The 19,215-nt window shown below is 40.9% G+C and overlaps 1 protein-coding gene across 1 annotated transcript in view; it reads right to left on the reverse strand.

The window, feature by feature from the left end:
- The window catches only part of SPAG6 (sperm associated antigen 6), a 55,326-nt gene that overhangs the window by 14,879 nt on the left and 21,232 nt on the right, over positions 1–19,215 (reverse strand). Inside the window, exons 4-9 of the mRNA XM_034760284.1 lie at positions 17,859–18,042; positions 11,334–11,539; positions 10,199–10,372; positions 7,600–7,752; positions 5,654–5,845; positions 4,491–4,607 (exon numbers count right to left, since the gene is read on the reverse strand). Of these exons, the coding sequence (XP_034616175.1) occupies positions 4,491–4,607; positions 5,654–5,845; positions 7,600–7,752; positions 10,199–10,372; positions 11,334–11,539; positions 17,859–18,042 (1,026 nt within the window). The remainder of the gene's footprint in view (positions 1–4,490; positions 4,608–5,653; positions 5,846–7,599; positions 7,753–10,198; positions 10,373–11,333; positions 11,540–17,858; positions 18,043–19,215) is intronic.

Raw genomic sequence — 19,215 nt, forward strand, 5'->3', positions numbered from 1 at the left:
GTACTGGTAGTGCTCGTGTCCTAATAATGTGAATCGGAGGAATCGCCTGTGAGCTGGGTGAATGGTAATGTGGAAATGTGTGTCTTGTAGGTCAAGGGCTGAAAACCAGTCCCCCTCTTCCAGCGCTGGGATCACAGTGCCTAATGTGACCATTTTGAATTTCTGGGAACGGACAAACTTGTTAAGTTTTCGTAGATCCAATATGGGTCGCCAGCCTCCATTTTTCTTCTGGGTCAGAAATAATGGGAATAAAAGCCCTTCCCTCTGTATTGCATAGGTACTAGTTCCATGGCACCTAGCTGCAGTAGATGATGTAGGTCCTGCCTTAAGAGGTGCTTGTGAGAAGGGTCCCTGAAGAGGGACGGGGAAGGAGGTAGGGTAGGTGGGCAAAAAATAAAGTGGATGGCATAACCTAATCGTATGATCACAACAAGGACCACTGGTCCTAGAGAATTCCCATGTTTGATAAAAAGGTCTCAGTCGATGGCCAAATGGGCAAAGTGGTGCTGTCTTGTGGGAGGTCATTCAGACCCTTGACCAACAGTTAAAAATTGTTGCTTAGTAGATGACAGTTGTGACACCGCTGGTTGGGATTAAGATGGTTGGTGTCTTCGTGGTTGGTTTCTCTGCCTGTTGGTGTTTTAAGGTCTGGTATTCTGGCAACTACATCGTGTGTCTTTAGAATGGTGGTAAGATTGGTAAGGCTTTCTTTTAGCTAGTGATGTGTAAATGCCCAGCGTGCGGAGTGTTGCACCAGGAGGGTGACCCTACATTGCAAAGTGGACTAGGTATGTATACCTTCCTTCCTAGGAGGTCCAGCCGTTTGTGGTCCTTATCATGGAGGTGTGGATTTAAAATGTTTAGATCGATGGTTTGCCACCTCGACAACCAGTGAGTTTGGTGACGGATGAGAAAAGAGGAAATCCATGCCTTTGGCCAGCACATAATATTTTCTATCGGCCCTTTTGCATGTTGGTGGAATGGTGGCTGGCATCTGCCACACCGTTTCAGCAGGTTCCAGAATGGCGTTGTTTATTGGTAGTACAATTTTTGAGGACGATGAGGTTTGCAAAATTTGGAGCAATTTATGCTGATTTTCTTGGACTTCTTCCAAAGGTGTGTCCTTGCTCAGTGCAATTCTCAAAAAGTTCTTGAAACTGTTTAAAATTGTCTGCCATTGTAGGTGGAGGTGGCATAATGGCCTTGTGAGGAGAGGAAGAATTGTGAGGTGGTGACGCGTTTTCCTGACCTGTTTATTCTTCGAGCTTCTCTGTTATATCCTCTGGGACTATGGATGTTGTAGCCACTGGGGACAATGAAGGAGACCTAAGTTCACCTCTGGATGGTGATGAGGTTTTGGCATAGTGGGCTCTATATGCTGCCCACAGGTCCCATGTTGGCCACTGCATGGGAAACGCCATGGGAGGACACATCCATGGTTGTCCATACCATGGGTGCGTGGGCTGTTCATGATGATTTTTTGGCCCTCAGACTTTTCCTCCAAGTGGTCTGTGTTGAGGAGGCGAGGAGTGTTGTGGGGAGAAGACCCCCTCATCCTGTTTCTCATTCTCGCTGTCGCTTGGTACTGATGGTGTCATGGGAGAAGTGGGCTGCATAATGATGCTTCTTGGGGGAAATCCATCAGTGCCAAAAAGTGGTAATTGGGGCACTGAAGATATCTATATATCCCTCTGCATTAGGAATTGCTGTGGTACCGATGGAGGCGGTGCCAAGGATTTTGTAGGAGCTGAATGGTGTGCAGCTGTCTTGTGGCTTGCCTTTGTCGGTGCCGGTGGACCCATCATGGTGATATCAGTCAGGGCCAATGGAGGCATCGGTGCCGAGGTCATTGTCAGTGCTGGAGGTGGCAGCAGGCTTGGTGCCATAGCCACTTCCCATAGCAACATGGTCAGTGCCGTGGAGGAGGCATGGCTATGCCTATATCTCAACTCCATTACTGCTTTGGGCATGGGTGGCGGCTGACTTGCCGGCTTGGGGAGGATGCGCACACACTCGCCCCCAAGCTCTGGGTGGGTGGTGCGCAGCCCCCCACCAGCCTGAAGCAGGCAGCCCCCCACACTCCCTGCAATGGGTAGCGGCCCCAGCGCCCGGGGGCCCCCCACTGCTGGGCAGCCCCAGCCACCCCAAGGCCCAACCGCAGCCACCCTAGCCCTCGTCCCAGCTTCAGCATGCTTGCCTGAAGAGGAGCAGCCAGCCTGCCTGGGGCCAAGGGAGAAGGGCAAGCAGGAGGGGGCATTCCAGGTGGATTGTGGGTGGGCCACGCTGGGCTGTTTGGGGAGGCATAGCCTCCCCCAGCCTACAATATGCACCACCCATGGCTTTGGGCTCAATGGTACAGCCTGTGCTGGAGGTGCTGGGTGAGTCATAGGCACTGACTTGAGAGGCAGTCAGCACCGAAGGTAATGATCTCACAGGGGACCATTTCTTTTTGTGTGGTTTCCTCTGGGGAGAGGTTGACTCTCGCTTCCTCTTTTCTTTAGAGGACAGAGCTGTGCTCTTCCTTGGTTCCAACCTGGTCAGAGAGCCCTTAGTGACATGTTTTGGGAGGTCCATTTTGGGGCTCACCTGCAGCAATTTCTCCATTAGGATCATCTTGAGGCAGAGGTCCCAGTCACGCCAGGCTCTTGCCTTCAGGTTGTTACAGTGAACGCACTTTTGGGGTATGTGAGATTCACTGAGACATGTCACACAGAGAGTGTCTGTCAGATATCGGCATCGCTTCCCAGCAGGAGCTGCATCTTTTAAAGCCTGGGGAACCAGGCATGTTCCAGAGAGTGCTCCGAAAGGAACAGGGAATGGGAAAATAAACTTTTCTTTTTAAACAAACTACTAGCTAAGCTAACAATGAATTAGAACAAACTTATCTAAGGTATCTAGCTAATATTTTTCTTTTTTCTCTACCTACAGGGGAAGAAGCTGACACACTGCCCCAAGTTCCGTCTTCAGCCGAGGACGGTTGAGAAGGAACTGAAGGGGTCAGGTCGTGCGCACACTAGATGAGACTCCAATGGTGCAGCAAGACGGCTACTGCACACGTGCATCCTATACAAACACTGCTATAGAAAATCTCTGATCAACAGCACCAGGATGCACCAACACCTGAAGTGGAGCACCCATAGGGACAGCACTTGAAGAAGAATATAAACATTTCAAATGGTCAAAATCAAAATGTAATGTTTCAAATGAGCTGAACCAAGAATTTTTTCAGATTTTCAGTTCACAAACATTTTTGAGATTGACTTTTCATCCCAATGTTGAATGGGAAAAACTTTTCAATACCTCAACATTTTTTGCAGGATAGGAAAATGGTTTCCTGGCCAGCTCCAGTGGTCAACTCACATAAGCAACATGGCACTGGTATTTTGAACAAATGTGCTATCCTTATTGATTTAGCCAGATGTATAAACAGCAGCATTTCCAAGCCTGTGAAATGTAGTACTAGATAATATCAGAGAATTTTATTTTGGCATTTCCAGCAAAGAACACCAGAGCAGGACAATCTGGCACTCTCTACTAAAGGATTATGCAGTATTGTATTTGAAAGAAGAAAGGACTATAGTGGAGTGGGATTCCCTAACAGCTGGTCACCATGGCAGAAACTCAAAATACCTAAAATCCATGACAGTTATTCACAGTTTAAATAAAATATTTTAATTACATTAATTTTTACCTTTATATTTTGCTCAAATCTGTTACTTAAATAACAGACATAATTGCACATTTTAAAGAGTTTGGAAGAAGATTTTGGATTTTTCCACCTAGTCCAGGACTGGAGTCAAAAGATAAAACACAGAACTGGAGAAGCTTTTACTTTTAAAACAATTTTTCTAATAATTGATTCAATTCACCCCAGTGCAGAGAGCTTGCACTAGACCTAAAACATGGCTTCAGTGGGACTTAAGCGATGCACTGACCTAGTTGGGTTCTCTGCATAAGGGTTAATTTTCTACTTTGGCAGAGGAGGAAGACAGTGTCTTGCTTATGAGTAAGGCTAAGATTTTCTGACTGTTATTTTTAGTAGTCACAGACAGGTCACCAGCAACAAACAAAAATTCACGAACCCATGACTTTTACGAAAAATAACCGTACAAGCCGCAGCAGAGGTGCATAGCCCCAGCTGCAGCCCTCACCGCGGTGCAGAGGCGCACGGCCCCGGCAGCAGCCACTGGTGGAATCCACAGGGCTATGTGGGGAGCATAGCCCCGGCTCCAGCCCCAGCCACGTCTTCAGCTGGTGACAGATAATATATTTTATTGGACCAACTTCCATTGGTGAATGAGACAGAGGTCTGTGTAGTTCAAAAGCTTGTCTCTTTCTCCAAGAGAAGGTGGTAGTAAAAGATATTACCTCACCCAACCCCCTTGTCTCTCTAATATCCTGGGACCAACAAAGCTACAACAACACTGCAAACATGCTGTTTAGGTAACAGATGGTTAATCTATCATTCACCAAGAAGAGCCTTTTCTTACCTTACTGAACTGCCCAACTATGTGTTTCAGAATATTGGGAGGCGCATCATGCAGCAAGGGTTCAAGTGCTGGCAGATATGTGCATTTCTGCAAGATGTTCTTTAGGGCCTTTTTAGTCTATTGAAATGCAAAACAAAATGTCTATAGTAAGACATCAATGAAACAACAATGTTAATTTATGTTCCACATTCCTGATGTTTGAAGTCGGGTCAATTTGCTTTTTTGGTCAGAATTATTTCAAAAGGGCAATTTTCTGAATCAAAACTACACAATCCATCAATTAATTTAATAAAGAATCAATTTTCGGCTCATCTTATCAAATTGCAAAACAAACCTTCAGTGCATCATATTCCTATTAAGTTATCTAGTCAAAGTAATGGCAATTTTCCTCGGAGTACAATGGGAAAGGGAGCAGGCCCCCTAAGTAAATATAAGTTAAAGTACTGTAATACAATAAAAAAGTTAAATTAAAAATATGTTTTTAAAAGATTGTATTTGAGCAGTAGTTTATTAGGAGACCCTGCCAGTCTGGACCTGCACCTTGCACTGCCACCTCTGCAAAGGGAAGTGAGTGTATATCAGTGTTTGGGTCCTAAAGCAGAGAAAATAGAGAAAGTAATTGTGTAGGACTGCAGGTTCAGAGAGTGTGTGTGAGTGTGTGTGAGAGAGAGAGAGAGAGAGAGACCGACCATTGGCCTTAAAACTCTGAAAATGGCTATATAAAGGTGGGGTCTTCTTACTCAACAGATTTGGGGCTGATCATTCTCTAGTTGTCTTCAAAATGACATGACATGATATGATAAGATATATATCATATATTATACGATCACATCATTTCCTGTAATGTCACACAAAAATCTATTTCAACAAAGGCTAATAGGCAGACAGTAACTGGCCCCCTTGTAAATGTGTAATGATGGCCCTAAATATGGACTATCTTTTACCCAAGAGTGTTTTTTTTAAGCCAGCAAAAACACATTTCATACTGACAGCACTTATAAAATTGTAAGAAAGGCTTATATGTACAAAAAATAAAAATACACCATTAGACATCACTCACTGATTGGTAGCATGATAATACTGAATAACAATTAACACTAATTTTGAAGGACTTAAATCTGGTGATTAACAGCAATGCATAGTATTTCAGACATTGCACCTACTTTTACTTGAAGATCTTCTGAGCTTTCTGTTTCCATATACAGGGAAAGCAGCACTGGTAACACATTTGTTACAGCAACAGCACGTGCATGCTCTGGAGTATGTCTTCCAATCTGTCCCAAGGCCCAAGCAGCCGCTGCCTTAATATGATCTTCTCGTTCCTCTGACAAGCAGATAGACAGCTGTGGCACCCCCTGTAGTATTCATTAAAAACACAAACATTATGAATCTAGGGCAGGACTAGGCACTGGAACAGATTATTACAAAAAGCTTGTTTCTTCTATTTCTATTTTTCTGGCTTGAATACATTGCAGACGAACATAGGATGGAGCTGTCATTTTTCAAATCAACTATGTGGCCAGAAAGAATTAAAAAAAAAAGAATCTATACAAGTCTAACTGGAGAGAGAATATTAAATATGCCAGTTTCTCTGAGTTTGAGGGCAATTTTAGTGAACACATCAGCTACTCCAAAGGTTTCAAAGAGCAGATGCCACAATTCAGGCTGCAGCTGAAAGCAAAGCCACCATTTTTGTCAGACACTGATATTCCAAGGTCTCTAGTATTTCTGTATTCACTTTATATTTTTTTTATGAATAGGAATCTTTCATATTATCATTTTTTCCTTTTTTATGGGACACAATTAATCTAAGAATGACTAATATGTTATTACATAGGGAGATGTTGACCCATATTCACATGAGCTGGGACCTTCATCAGTTAGATTGCTCCCTTAGTCATGCCCAGTTTATAATTAGAATTATGTATTTTGATAATGCATAATATTTATTCAACTATCCATTGGCCTTAACACACATCAAAATGTTATGTTCGATACAATTATATTTAACAAATATTAAACCCTCTTATTGCCTATTGCATATATGGTACAGTAATTCACCTCCCCTCTACATTACTATCAAACATATTCATTTAAAACTGAAAAATCTACAAACATCAAACTTATTAAATGCAAAGTATCATATGCATAGCTGAATCAAACTATATAATGCATTTCAGGGACCAAGATCGTGTGTAAGCATGATGATTATTGTTGTAAATTTATTATAGTAGTAGCAGTGCAGTCATAGTGTGCCATCACACAGTGTGCCATCACAAATTCTTGTTTCAAAAAGGATTATAATGTGGCCACAAATATTTGTTTTAACAAGAAACAGGCTATAGAAAGTCACACCTCTTCTTTTCTTTGTGTGTGCAAATGCAACTCAGCATAATTTTACATTTCAACAGATGCTTTTTCTAGTAAACCAATCCATACCAACATAGCACAAAAGCAGCAACTGATTAAGGACCTTACTTTTCCAGACTGTCCCATCATTTTTAACTTTGAGTAATATTACAGAAGAGGCACTCATATCACTAGGTATGTCATCTTGTATCAAAACTATACATGTTGTTAAAAACTGTAATATGGTTAAGTTGTTTATTTAATAAAGGCACACATAAATTATAATTCTTGTACTGAATAATTTAATCTAAAAATTATATACAACTGCCTAGTCGCATTATTGAAAAAAATGGATATGTTTTATCAGCAGTTTAAGTGCACTGTTACTGCCAAGCGTGAAATGTAATACTGGTTTAGTTTTACTCTTTCCTTAATAGTTATCTGTAAGTACATGACTGAAAACCAGGGCCCTGATCCTACACTTATACTTGTACTTAACTTTAAGCGCTTGAGTAATTTCACTGATTTCAATGGAGCTACTCAAGTGCTGAAAGTTAAACAAGTGATAAAGTATTTGCAGGATCAGAACCTAAGGGACATACAAAACAGAAAAATATGCTGGTACTTTTTCTATGATGTGCGTTACTAAACAAATCAGTAAACCACTCCATCCAATCATCTGTGGGACTATATTCTTCTACCTCTTCCTCTCAGAAACTCACTGTAATGGCTATAGGAAAACAATGAATCAGGAGCTAACCTTGGAGATGATCACTGCCATTGCCAGGTTCTCAGAATGAGCTGCTACGTAGCCAAGCATCATGATGCCAGGCAGCCTGACATTTCCTTTGCAGTTGCCAATACAATCAATCACAGCAGCAACTCCTCCTGCATTGACTATAAGTTGTGAAAGCTGTAAGAAGATAAACTAGAGAAATTAGATACTGGAGCATATCTATAACCATAATGCAGTATACTCAGGTGATCCTTAACTATTTCACTCCTGTTTTTTAAAAAAGTGTAATTCTATCGTTGACAATCAAGTCACACTGGAGTAAAACTGGAGTAATGAATCAGATTCATTCTTTGGACTTATGAGTGCTCATAACGTAGCAAAACATTTATATTGCGATGAACGTCTCTGTTTTCTATTAACTTTACTGCAAGGCAAGATGGACATAGAATGCTATGGACTTGCCTAATCCAAAAATCTATTTAGTAAGTATTTACTGATGAATTACGCAGACGAAAATTCAACATGCTAATGACTTGTAGAAATATACATATTGAGCCAGATGCTCATTTACACAAAGGCCCAATTACACCACTCTGAGTTTGTGATGGGTCCTTAAAGCAAGTGCATGTGTAATTTGTTCTAAGAAGCCTTGGTGCAAAGAATAATCAGGACTGGGGGTCTTTAATGCCCACTAAACTGTGGCTTATATTTTTCCAAATTATGTCACCTCTAACACAGAATCATAGAATATCAGGGTTGGAAGGGACCTCACAAGGTCATCTAGTCCAACCCCCTGCTCAAAGCATCACTTAGACAGCAGCATTTGAGTGGTTTAGGACATCACCAGCATTTAGAGATTATATTAATTTCATATTATTATGGAGGATTTTTCCACCTATACTGATGGGTATTTTCAGTTTTATCTAAAATTCCCAAAGCATTTTAGGAACAGGACCATTTTATTAATGCATCAGCTTGGTTAGAAGATACTTAACTTTTAAAGCGGTCACTTTAAAAATATAAATACTCTCTACATGGCCGTTGACTGCAGTCACTTAGGGTCAAATCTTGTATCAGTGCACAGCCCCAGAAAACAGAAGGGAAATCCAAGAGAGAGGAGAAGGAATCCTCCCCCTCAGGCTGTAGAACAGCTGCAAAGCCATTCCATGACTACTACTGCAGCCTCCAGACCTACCAGTTCCCTCCCCCCTCAAATATGCATAGGGAAGCAGGGCCGGCTAACTTTTTTGCTGCCCCACGCAAAAAAGAAGAGCGGCGCCCCGCCGTAACACACACACACACACACACACACACACACACAGAGCCGTGCCGGGCCGCCCAAACCCCCGGAGCACCACTGAAACCCCCACTCCCTCCCCCCGAGTGCCTCGCCACGCCGCCCAAACCCCCGGAACGCCACACCGCCCCTCCCCCCCCCGAGAGCCAGGCCGGCCAAACTCCCAGAGCACCTCACCGGGCCGGCCAAACTCCCACCCCAAGCCGGGCTGCCCAAACCCCCAAGCGCCCCCCCCCGCCCGGCCGGACAAAAAAAAACACACAAACAAAAAAAACCCTCAAGCACCGCCCCGCCAAAAAAAAAAACCACACACACACACACACACACACACACCGCGAGGGCCCCCCGCCACTCCAACATTGGCCGCCCCTTCTAAGGTGCCGCCCCAATCACGTGCTTGGTCGGCTGGTGCCTGGAGCCAGTCCTGTAGGGAAGTCCAGTAGAGATGTGTTCCACAGCACAGAGCAGCTGTGGACCACTGCACGAGCTCTCCAAATCCTGCTGCTGAACTAGTTCCCTTGTGTTTGCAGAAGGAGGCCAAGGGGACAATTTCCAGAATGTTCATATAACTGATATATCTGACTAGTTTAGAAAAGTCCTGGGGCCAGAGTCAGCTCTAGTGTAGCACAAATTCCTTCAGTTGATTTACAGCAGGGATGATTTTGGTCCAATAGCTATCAGTTTAAAGTCAAGTTTATGGATTAGAACTTTCCAGTGTCAATGAGAGTCATTAGGATTCTATCTAAAGCCTGGTTAGGGCACAACTATTGCAAATATTCACAGACCATCATTGCCAACTCTTGTGATTTTATCTTGAGTCTTATGATATTTAATCTTTAGCTTCAAGCCTCCGATTCCTGTAGTTCAGAAGCCCAGCTTTCATTTCTTTTTAAAAGCAAGTTTTTATGGCTGTGGAAAAAACGTGAAAATGTGACTCAAGTATCACCTAAAGGCTCAACAACCAGAAGGAAAAGAAAAAAATCCCAGCATTTTAAAATATCTCATGATGTTTAAGCCAAACTCATGATTGGAGGGATAAGGGGGTATCTTGGCTGGCAATATTATTAGTGCACTCCCCATTCCCTGCACTGACACCTACTGGTAAGGAAAAGCTAATTATATACATTATTCCTAGTTTCCTAATCCAATTCATATTCAATACACATCCCAGAACAACAACAAAAACATTTCCATATTTTTCTAGTGGAAATTACATAGAGCCTTTTGCCCTCCCTTTTTAAAAGCAAATGACCAAACAACATGGCATTGTATTTAAAATGTAAAATCTAATGATGCGACCTTGTATTTGCATTTTCAAGGTGTTACCTCAGGCGTGTGCTTTGCTATCTCTCTAATTAAAGTTGCAGCATTTTTCTTGACATATTCATCTGAGTCCTTCAGGCATGTAAGTACAACTGGGAAAATTTCTGCTTCAACCCCCATTTCTGCAAGATCCACAGAATGTTTTGCTATTTGGCTGAGAGCTGAAAGCACCTGACGCTGGTAAACAGAAATTGTTTTATAAATTATTATTATACAAACACCCCACAACACACACAGAGTGTCATCATATACACATCTGCTCCATCAAAAAACAAAGCAACACAGAGCAAACCACCACAGCTATTATATAATTCATTGAGTCAATTCATATGCAAGTCTAATAGCTGAGAGTATTTACTAGTATCTAATAAAAGTTTCTCCTTAGGTTTACCTCTTAAAATATGCTATATAACAGGAACACAAATACAATAAGTCACAATTTAACACTATATCTTAAAAGAAAATATAGAAACCTATAGTAATTGTTTTTGCTTGCAAAGCATAAGATTGAGCCCACAGATCTTATATTTAAAATATTCCATGTAAGTGTTTAGCTATATTCTTTTTAATATTTTATTATTTATTTATAGCTGTAAGAATAAGACAGTAAAACTGTACACAGGAATGGAACTATATTTTCTATAAACTAAACTATAAATATGACAACTTAAGAGCTATTGAAACAAATATTCAATGTATTCCAAAAACAAATACATTATTGTATTTAAATATTAAACTAAAACGTTTTTATAATACAACCAGAAATGTGTAACTCTGCTTGCCTGTAACTGGGTTGTACACATAATACCTATTAAATCCATCTAACAGGTTTTAAAGTTTAGGGCTTGGGTTTTACATTTAACACCAAATTTGTTTCTTAGCTATTACTACGGAAATCTCTTTGTGCACTCCTGGCCTAGAACACAAACACTATTCACTAGAAAGACTAGTTTCACTGTTCCTTATTGAAGAGCTATTGAACACACAAACATAATCAGAACTCTGTTATCAACTGTGTAGTTATGCTTTGTTTGTTAGACATTTCAATAAGATCTTGCTAAATCAAGATGGATATCAATGTCCTCAGTTTAGTAACAAATAACGCCCAGTGTAATTTAGAAAAAAAAATTAAAAGTACCTTCAGTTTAGCATCAGGGTTCAGGATCATCTGAGCTAAGTGAGCAATGGCCCCCACATCCACTACTGTCTGAGCTAACTCTGGAGAATGCTTTGAAATATCACTGAGGGCTGAGGCAGCAATCCTTTTCAAAGCAATTTCTGGCTCCTGGATACAGAGTACTAAAAGAGGAACAGCTCCTGCATCCACCACAGCTTGTGACAGTTCTGTAGGTCCAAGAAAAGTAATTAAGTGAGTATGGGTGACTGACCCTTGTGCAAGCCATTTTTCACCCTGACAGATAGAGCAAAGAAAAAAGCGAGGGTGTACTTCACTGTCTCGACATCTGCATTTCAAATCAGCCCTCCTGGTTTCATAAACCATGTGGACCAATCCACAACTGAAAAGAATACAGGTCAATAGATGGACCCCCATTTACATGCACACATTTGAGGTAGATTAAGCTGAAATGGTTTGTTATTCTGTGTTAAAAAAAAAAAAGAGTAAGCAGATGTCAGCTGTTTAAGCCCTGGCTATTCTGCACTGATCAATAGGCAAGCATTTTATGCATGGCTAACAACAGAGAAAGCTACAGTACCAAAATTTTACCAACCACCCTAATTAGACAACATTTTGTCCGTTTAAATGATAAGCAGATATTAATACGGATCATGTGCCAAATACAGCAATACTATTTAAAGAACAAACATATTTTACACTGTTCATTGAAAAAAAATGCACCTTGTTTTGTAACACAACCCAACAAGGAGTTGCCACAGTCCATTTAAAAGACATTTTGATGGCACTAAAATATAAATTTTACCACATATATTTAGTTAAATGAGATGTATTGTCATTGTGAGATTATGCATTTGAGTTTAGCACATCCTTAGCTAACTTCATCTTAATTAAAAAAAACACACGTAATTAGCTGACTTATTCAAGAACTGCCGTATTAGAAATTCATTAGCTCTTTCCCTATATTCGGCATTAATCACAGTACTGAAATAAGAAATTATTAGATAATGAGGTGCAAAAACTACATGATAGCCATTTTAAGATGTTGAGGAATGAATACAAAATACATTAGTTTCAAATAACCTGTTAGCTTCTTAAATAAGGTTTTGCTACGTTCTATCCTTGTTATGCACATCCATTCTTATCTTTAACATTTAACTTGGCTTACAGTACCATGGCAACATATGGCTATTGTATTTCAAGGACCTAGCTTAGCTTTTCATTTACAGTCCATCAATCAAGGCTTTCCATATTAAGAAATATTATACACACATACACACACACACAATCTTTCATTAAGTATGTATAGTTATGCAGTCATTATGCGGCTTGTATTTTGTTAGTGCCCCAATAATCTTTATGACTATATGTGTTTTTTGAATTAGTAGACCACAGATGCCCACCCTGACATGCATTGAACACACACGTTTTTACACTGTACTTAGGATTTTACATGGTTAAAAGAATTGTTTTTATGAAGCAATATTTACATTATACATACAGGAATTTTTAAAAGATTATTACAATTAATCTTCCAGGGTTCACTTCCAAATAACTATTTTATTGAAAATTAGGGGTTTGCGTATATACGCAAGGCATATGCATCTAATACAAGCTCACACAGCAGATCTCTCTCCCTAAAAGCTAAAGAGATATATGTATATACGAAGCCCAGAATTTCAACAAAACCCTCTGTTAGAGTGTGCGTCTATGATTCAATACTTCAAAACTAAATTTAGTAAAGAAGGTTATTTGAGCACAAAGATATTGAATGCACGTGACAAACTGTTGCATATTATGTATTTTTTAATGAAAAATGTGCAAAGTAATACTTGCCTCCCACCAAAAATATGTTTTGGTATTGTATACTAATTGATATAGACACATGATTTACTCCTAATCAAAAGATCAGTTAAAGAAAGAGAATATCCAGAAAAATAAAAACAGACAGTCCAGCTGAGCAGCCTACTAATGTAACAGTCTCTTTAGAGGCAACTTCAAAGACACCATCTCAATTGCCTGAAGACTGCCAAGGAGATGATGCCAAGGAAATCACATCAAGGAGATAGGTGATGATGCTGGAAAAATATATTTCGTGGCTTACTGTCAGGATATCGTCATCACCTTTCATAAAGAGAGAGGAGGAAGAGGAGAAGTTCTATAATGTCTTAAGGTCACCGCTAAGCCCTAACACTTTTTTTTTAATTAATGATCCACAAAATTTAAAAAGGAACATAAACTAAGTGTGATTTAGTATAAATCTTTTCTGAAGGTCTAGGAGTCTGATGACATTTAAATACTTATTTAAACATGACCAATATGAACCATGAGTATCTGCTTTTCTGATATTGTTTGTAAGATGTATCTGTTTGCATGGCTAAAGACATAATTAATGTAGGCTCCCAATTGCACCCCTAAGATCCACAAAGAGTAGGGGGCAGGTGGGCTGGCAGAAGAGTGAGCAGGTTGAGATAGGGCTGCAGGGAAACACATATCATTCCCATCCCCCCCACTAGTGCCTAGCATAGCCCAAGACAGAAACGTAACATGGCCTGGGGCATAACACTGATGGGAAAATTTCCATTTAAAGGGTGCCTTCTTGGCATGGCTTTGTTGGAGCTATGCTGCCAAAGAGTATGGTCAGAGATAGCGAGCCAATGACGAAGTCAGTGTCCCTGGCTTATCTCTGATTCCCCAAGATTCATAAGCTTTGTGTGTGGTCCCTGTGGCCTATTCTTTAGGGGGTGATGGGACAAAGTTTTCCCCCAACAGAAAAATTGCAGAGAAATCTCTGTGATGTTCACCACAAGGTTTTAATTTCTTTAGCCCTCTCCTATAAGCTTTCCTATAGCACGGGGGAGGGGATCAGGCCCCATATTTGCTCATGTCAGTGTTTACAGAGAGACGCAAGATTCTAACCATTCATTTCCCCTCTGCCCCCAATCTTTCTACCTATTATCACTGCCATACCCCAACCCCATCATTTCCTTTGCTCTCCGTGTCCACAATCCCAAATACACTTCCCATATGCTGTCATTAGGTCTGTGTTCTCTCTCTCCAATAGTGGCCAAATGATTTTTAACATCCATACATTCTTTGAGTCGACGCAGCCCAATTTGAGCCCTGCCAATATGCAGCAAGAGCGAGCAGTGGTCAAAGAAACACTCGTCTGTTTTCAGAAACTTTCTCATTTGTTTGTGTTTATTCGCAAAGTGCACATGTAAAACCAAATTTATTTTTCTCACAAAGATTCAATATAGCTTCACTTTCTATGGTGTTTTTCATTCAAACGATACCCTCCAAAACACTTTAGAGCAAGGGTTGGCAACCTTTCAGAAGTGGTGTGCCGAGTCTTCATTTATTCACCCTAATTTAAAGTTTTGCATGCCAGTAATAAATTTTACCGTTTTTAGAAGGTCTCTTTCTATATGTCTATATAACTAAACTATTGTTGTATGTAAAGTAAATAAGGTTTTAAAAATGTTTAAGAAGCTTAATTTAAAATTAAATTAAAATGCAGAGCCCCCGGACCGGTGGCCAGGACCCAGGCAGTGTGAGTGCCACTGAAAATCAGTTTGCATGCGTGCCATAGGTTGCCTACCCCTGCTTTAGAGAGTTAAATTATACAACTGCAAAGTTTCTCTCTCTCTCTCTCATGCACCCGCGCACACAAAGGAACGGGAGAAAAAATATTTTTTCAGATGAAGTTTGAAAGCAAATGGAGAGATCAAGAAAGATAGGGAAGCTGATCCGGATGGAAGGAGATGCAATAAAAGCATGTTCATCACAAAAAGTGTAAAGATTATGTGGAGAGTCTGAGAGGAGGCCAGTGCCTAATGAACAGAGGGAGGAGAAGCAGAGAGTTGAGAGGTTCCTGAGGCAGTCTGGAGCTGGTCCTTCAAAGATTTTTAGAAAACAAGAAGGGTAGTTTTGAAATGGAACCTGAAATGGGGAACAAGGGGAATGGTCTGGTCACATGGCTGATGTGGCAGTTCTTCTCTGTCCACAAGAGAAAGCAGTGTATTTTTCACTCCATGCCTCTGATGAAGTGGGTTATAACCCACAAAAGCTTATGTCCAAACACATTTGTTAGTCTCTAAGGTGCCACAAGGACTTCTCCTTGTTTCAACCGTAAGGGTAAAGGCTACACTGAAGACACAAACTGGACTGGATTCAAACTGGTGCAAAGCTCTATCTCATACCAATGCCCTGAGACATGCTAGTGTTACACCTTCAAGAATGTGGCTTGTTTTCGTATAATCATAGAAATGTAGGGCTGGAAAGGTCCTTGAGAGGTCATCAAGTCTAGCCCCCTGTGCTGAGGCAGGACCAAGTAAACCTAGACTATCCTTGACAGGTGTTTGTCCAACCTGTTCTTAAAAGCCTCCAATGATGGGGATTCCACAATGCCCCTTGGAAGCTTAATCCAGAACTTAACTACCTTTATCATTAGAAAGTTTTTCCTAATATCGAACCTAAATCTCCCTGAAATTAAGCCCATTACTTCTTGTCCTGCCTTCAGCGGACATGGAGAACAACTGACAACCTCCTCTTTGTAACAGCCCTTAATGTATCTGTTATCAGGTCCTCCCCTCCTGACTTCTTTTCTCAAGACTAAACATGCCTAGTTATTTTAATCTTTCCTCATAGGGCAGGTTTAGTAATTGCCATCATTTTTGTTGCACTCCTCTGGACTGTTTCCAATTTATCCACATCTTTCCTAAAGCGTGGAGCCCAGAATTGCAGTCAGTGCTTCAGCTGAGGCCTCACCAGTGGAGAGTGGAATGGGACAATTACCTCCCGTGTCTTATACACGACGCTCTTGATAAAATACCCCAGAATTACATTAGACTTTTTCGCACTTGCATCACATTGTTGACTCATATTCAATTTGTGATCCACTATAACCCCCCAGATCCTTTTCATCAGTACTATCACCTAGCCAATTATCTAAGTGGACCTGATGGGACAAGATCACACATTCACTGAAGCAGTCTGAAATTGGGGCCAATTACTCAGACAAAACTTGAAATCACCTGAAAAAGAACTGCAACTCTGGAACTTACAAGTTTGGGAGTGATGTTGGGAATCAGAACCAGCAGAAGTTATTTCCTATTAATTACACTTGGATCTTTTTATATGTGTGCATAGGAAATTGAAGTGTTTTCTTTTCCACCTTTCTTCCCAGATTTCTTTCTCCAGCTTGTGGACCATGCCTGACCCTTTGTAATGAGACACTTACACCTATGGCTCAAATCATCTCACAACGTGGTATCATAATGTTCAAAGTAGCAGTGTCGGACTGGAAGAGCTGGCACTGTGATTCACTAAAAGAAACCAGGATGGGAAGAGGGGTGGACAGGAACGAAAAGTCAGATTTTATCAAAAGTTTAGCTGCTCCATCAATAAGAGGTAGGAGCTTTGTCTACCTGGATAGAAGTTTTGGAAAGATGACTTTATTAAGTCAAGTGCTGACCTTTTTTGGAGCTTACACAAGCACGGTCTCCTACTCTCTGGACATATAAGAAAGATCTCCCACAATCTATAATCAAGTGCCCACCCACATAAAAACAAAAGACAACATTCAAATTCATTCTAAATACAATGTTTTAGAATATAAAATCATTTCAACAGCTACAATTATTCCAGGGTCAACACACTAAGCTCTTTCATCCAAATAAATACCAGCTATTTCCCCCCCAAATACAAGTGGTCAGGGGAGTTTGACCTCACAACCCTTAACTCCACAGCACAACCCTCTACCACTTGAACTAAAGGAACAGCTGGTAGAAGTAAGCTATTACCCTGGATCAGCCCTTAAATAGGAACATGATATACACATTACAAGTAGCATTACACAACTATATGTGAGAGAGTAGTGGACTGTTGGGTACCAGATTCCTGGGATCTGTTCCTGTCTCTGGGAGAAGAATGTGGTCTAGAGGTTAAGAACAATGATTACAAACAGCATAGTCAAGCCAATAGATTTGGCACGTTTGTTCTGAAAGGCAGTGCAGCCAAGCAGATGAGATTTGGTTCTGTGATGTTAGGTGACATCAGTTCTATTCCAAGTTTTCCCAGAAGTGATGTTGCACAACTTCTCAGTTATGCTATTTGTTAAATTAAGAGAATGAATGCTGGAGAAGTTAGGAGTCCTTGTTCAGTAATAAGTGTTTGAAGTGCCTAGAAATATTAAAACCACTCAGTAAAAGAGGCAAAGTCAGAATCTGTGGTTTGCTGGCCCCCACCCCAATGCATCTCCTCCTAAGTCAAAGGGCATTTCATGGGGGAATGTCTCTCTCTCATGTTGCCAGGCATTAAGGGCTGCCAAATATGCAGGTGTTACACAAGATCTGAGACTTGGTGGATTGGTAAAATAGAGTAGAATTCAGTTCCAAATGTAAGAGTTAATGTCAGGGAAAATCATTTTCTGAGTTATAAATTACAATAAATCAACTTATCACAATGTGTAATCACTTTTAAACAAACAATATTATGGTGTAAGATAGCACACACAAAACCTATTACCTGCATTATGTCTGGCAATATACCCAAGTGCCCAGGCTGCAGCTTCCTTTACTCCAGGGTCAAAATCTTCCAAACAAATCACAAGTGTATCCAGTGCTCCACAATCAACTATCGCTTGAGCTAGCTGAGGAGAATGTTTACCGACCGCTCTTAACACAAATGCAGCTGCTTTCTTGTAGAAACGCTACACAAATTGGAAACAAAACATATATTTTTACTAATATCAATTACTTCAAAAATCAAAAAGATCAGAACAAATACTAAAAGAAGTGTTTTATTATTACTATTGATTAATTCCTATTGCAGTAACACATAAGTACCCAAATTAAGGATGAAGGCTCCATTGTACAAGACACTGGACAAACAATTAACACATACAGACTCTGCCCTAGTCAGCTCACAATCTAAGATGCTGACAGTATTCAATAGGCAAACAAACAGACAAAATGGGAGGGTTGAGGAGGTGTGACTAAAAGACAACAGGAAAGATACATATATTTGCATAAATGAATGCTCACAAGAGCTAGACAAATACAATAAATCTGACATGTTGGATCCGACTGTGTATGATATGCACCAATCTGCCCCCAGCGCAGGGCAAGCTCCAGGACAGATTCTGTCTATGGTATTTATATGGCCTCCAATACTGTAGAATGTATTTATCCTCACAAGCCCAATAATATTACTTCCATTTTATAGATGAGAAACACACAGACTAATGGCCAGATTTTCAAGAGTATTTAGGCACCTAATGATGCAGATAGATGCCTAATAAGATTTTCAAAAGTTCCTAAGTGAGTTGGGTGCCTAAGTTTCAATGAAGTCAATGAGAATTAGTCACCTAGCCTGCTTTATGTGCTGTTATAAATCCCACTGGCTGCCTATGTGCATCATTAAGTACCTACATACCATTAAAACGCTGGCCCTAAATGACCTGCTCAATGTCTCTCAAGTCCCAAGCTAGTATCCTAAACGCTGGATCACCCTTCCTCTCTAACTCTCTTAGGACAGCATAGCATGCTCCCCTTTGTGCACCTGGCCATCTCTCTTCCCTACCCTCTTTGGGTTCCTTGTGCCCCTGTGGGCACTAGAAGGGAGCAGTCCTTGTGCTTTCTCTGAGCAGATACCAAGATTGTGCCTTGGCTTCGTGTGGGGACTGCACAGGTGACTGTGAAGCATCCATGGGCCAACACCTCCTACATGCCTATTCTCATGGGGTTTACAGACCCCTCACTAAGACTAAAGGAGCAAGACCAAGCCAAGAAGGCCCCACCCCTCAGCAGCTGCAGAATATGTTCCAAATGGAGGACCTGCTTAAAATGGGACCCTGGCAATCAAGCTGTGGCGAGAGTGAAGG

Source organism: Trachemys scripta, chromosome 2 (assembly GCF_013100865.1).
Source record: "Trachemys scripta elegans isolate TJP31775 chromosome 2, CAS_Tse_1.0, whole genome shotgun sequence".
Taxonomy (NCBI): Eukaryota; Metazoa; Chordata; order Testudines; family Emydidae; genus Trachemys; species Trachemys scripta.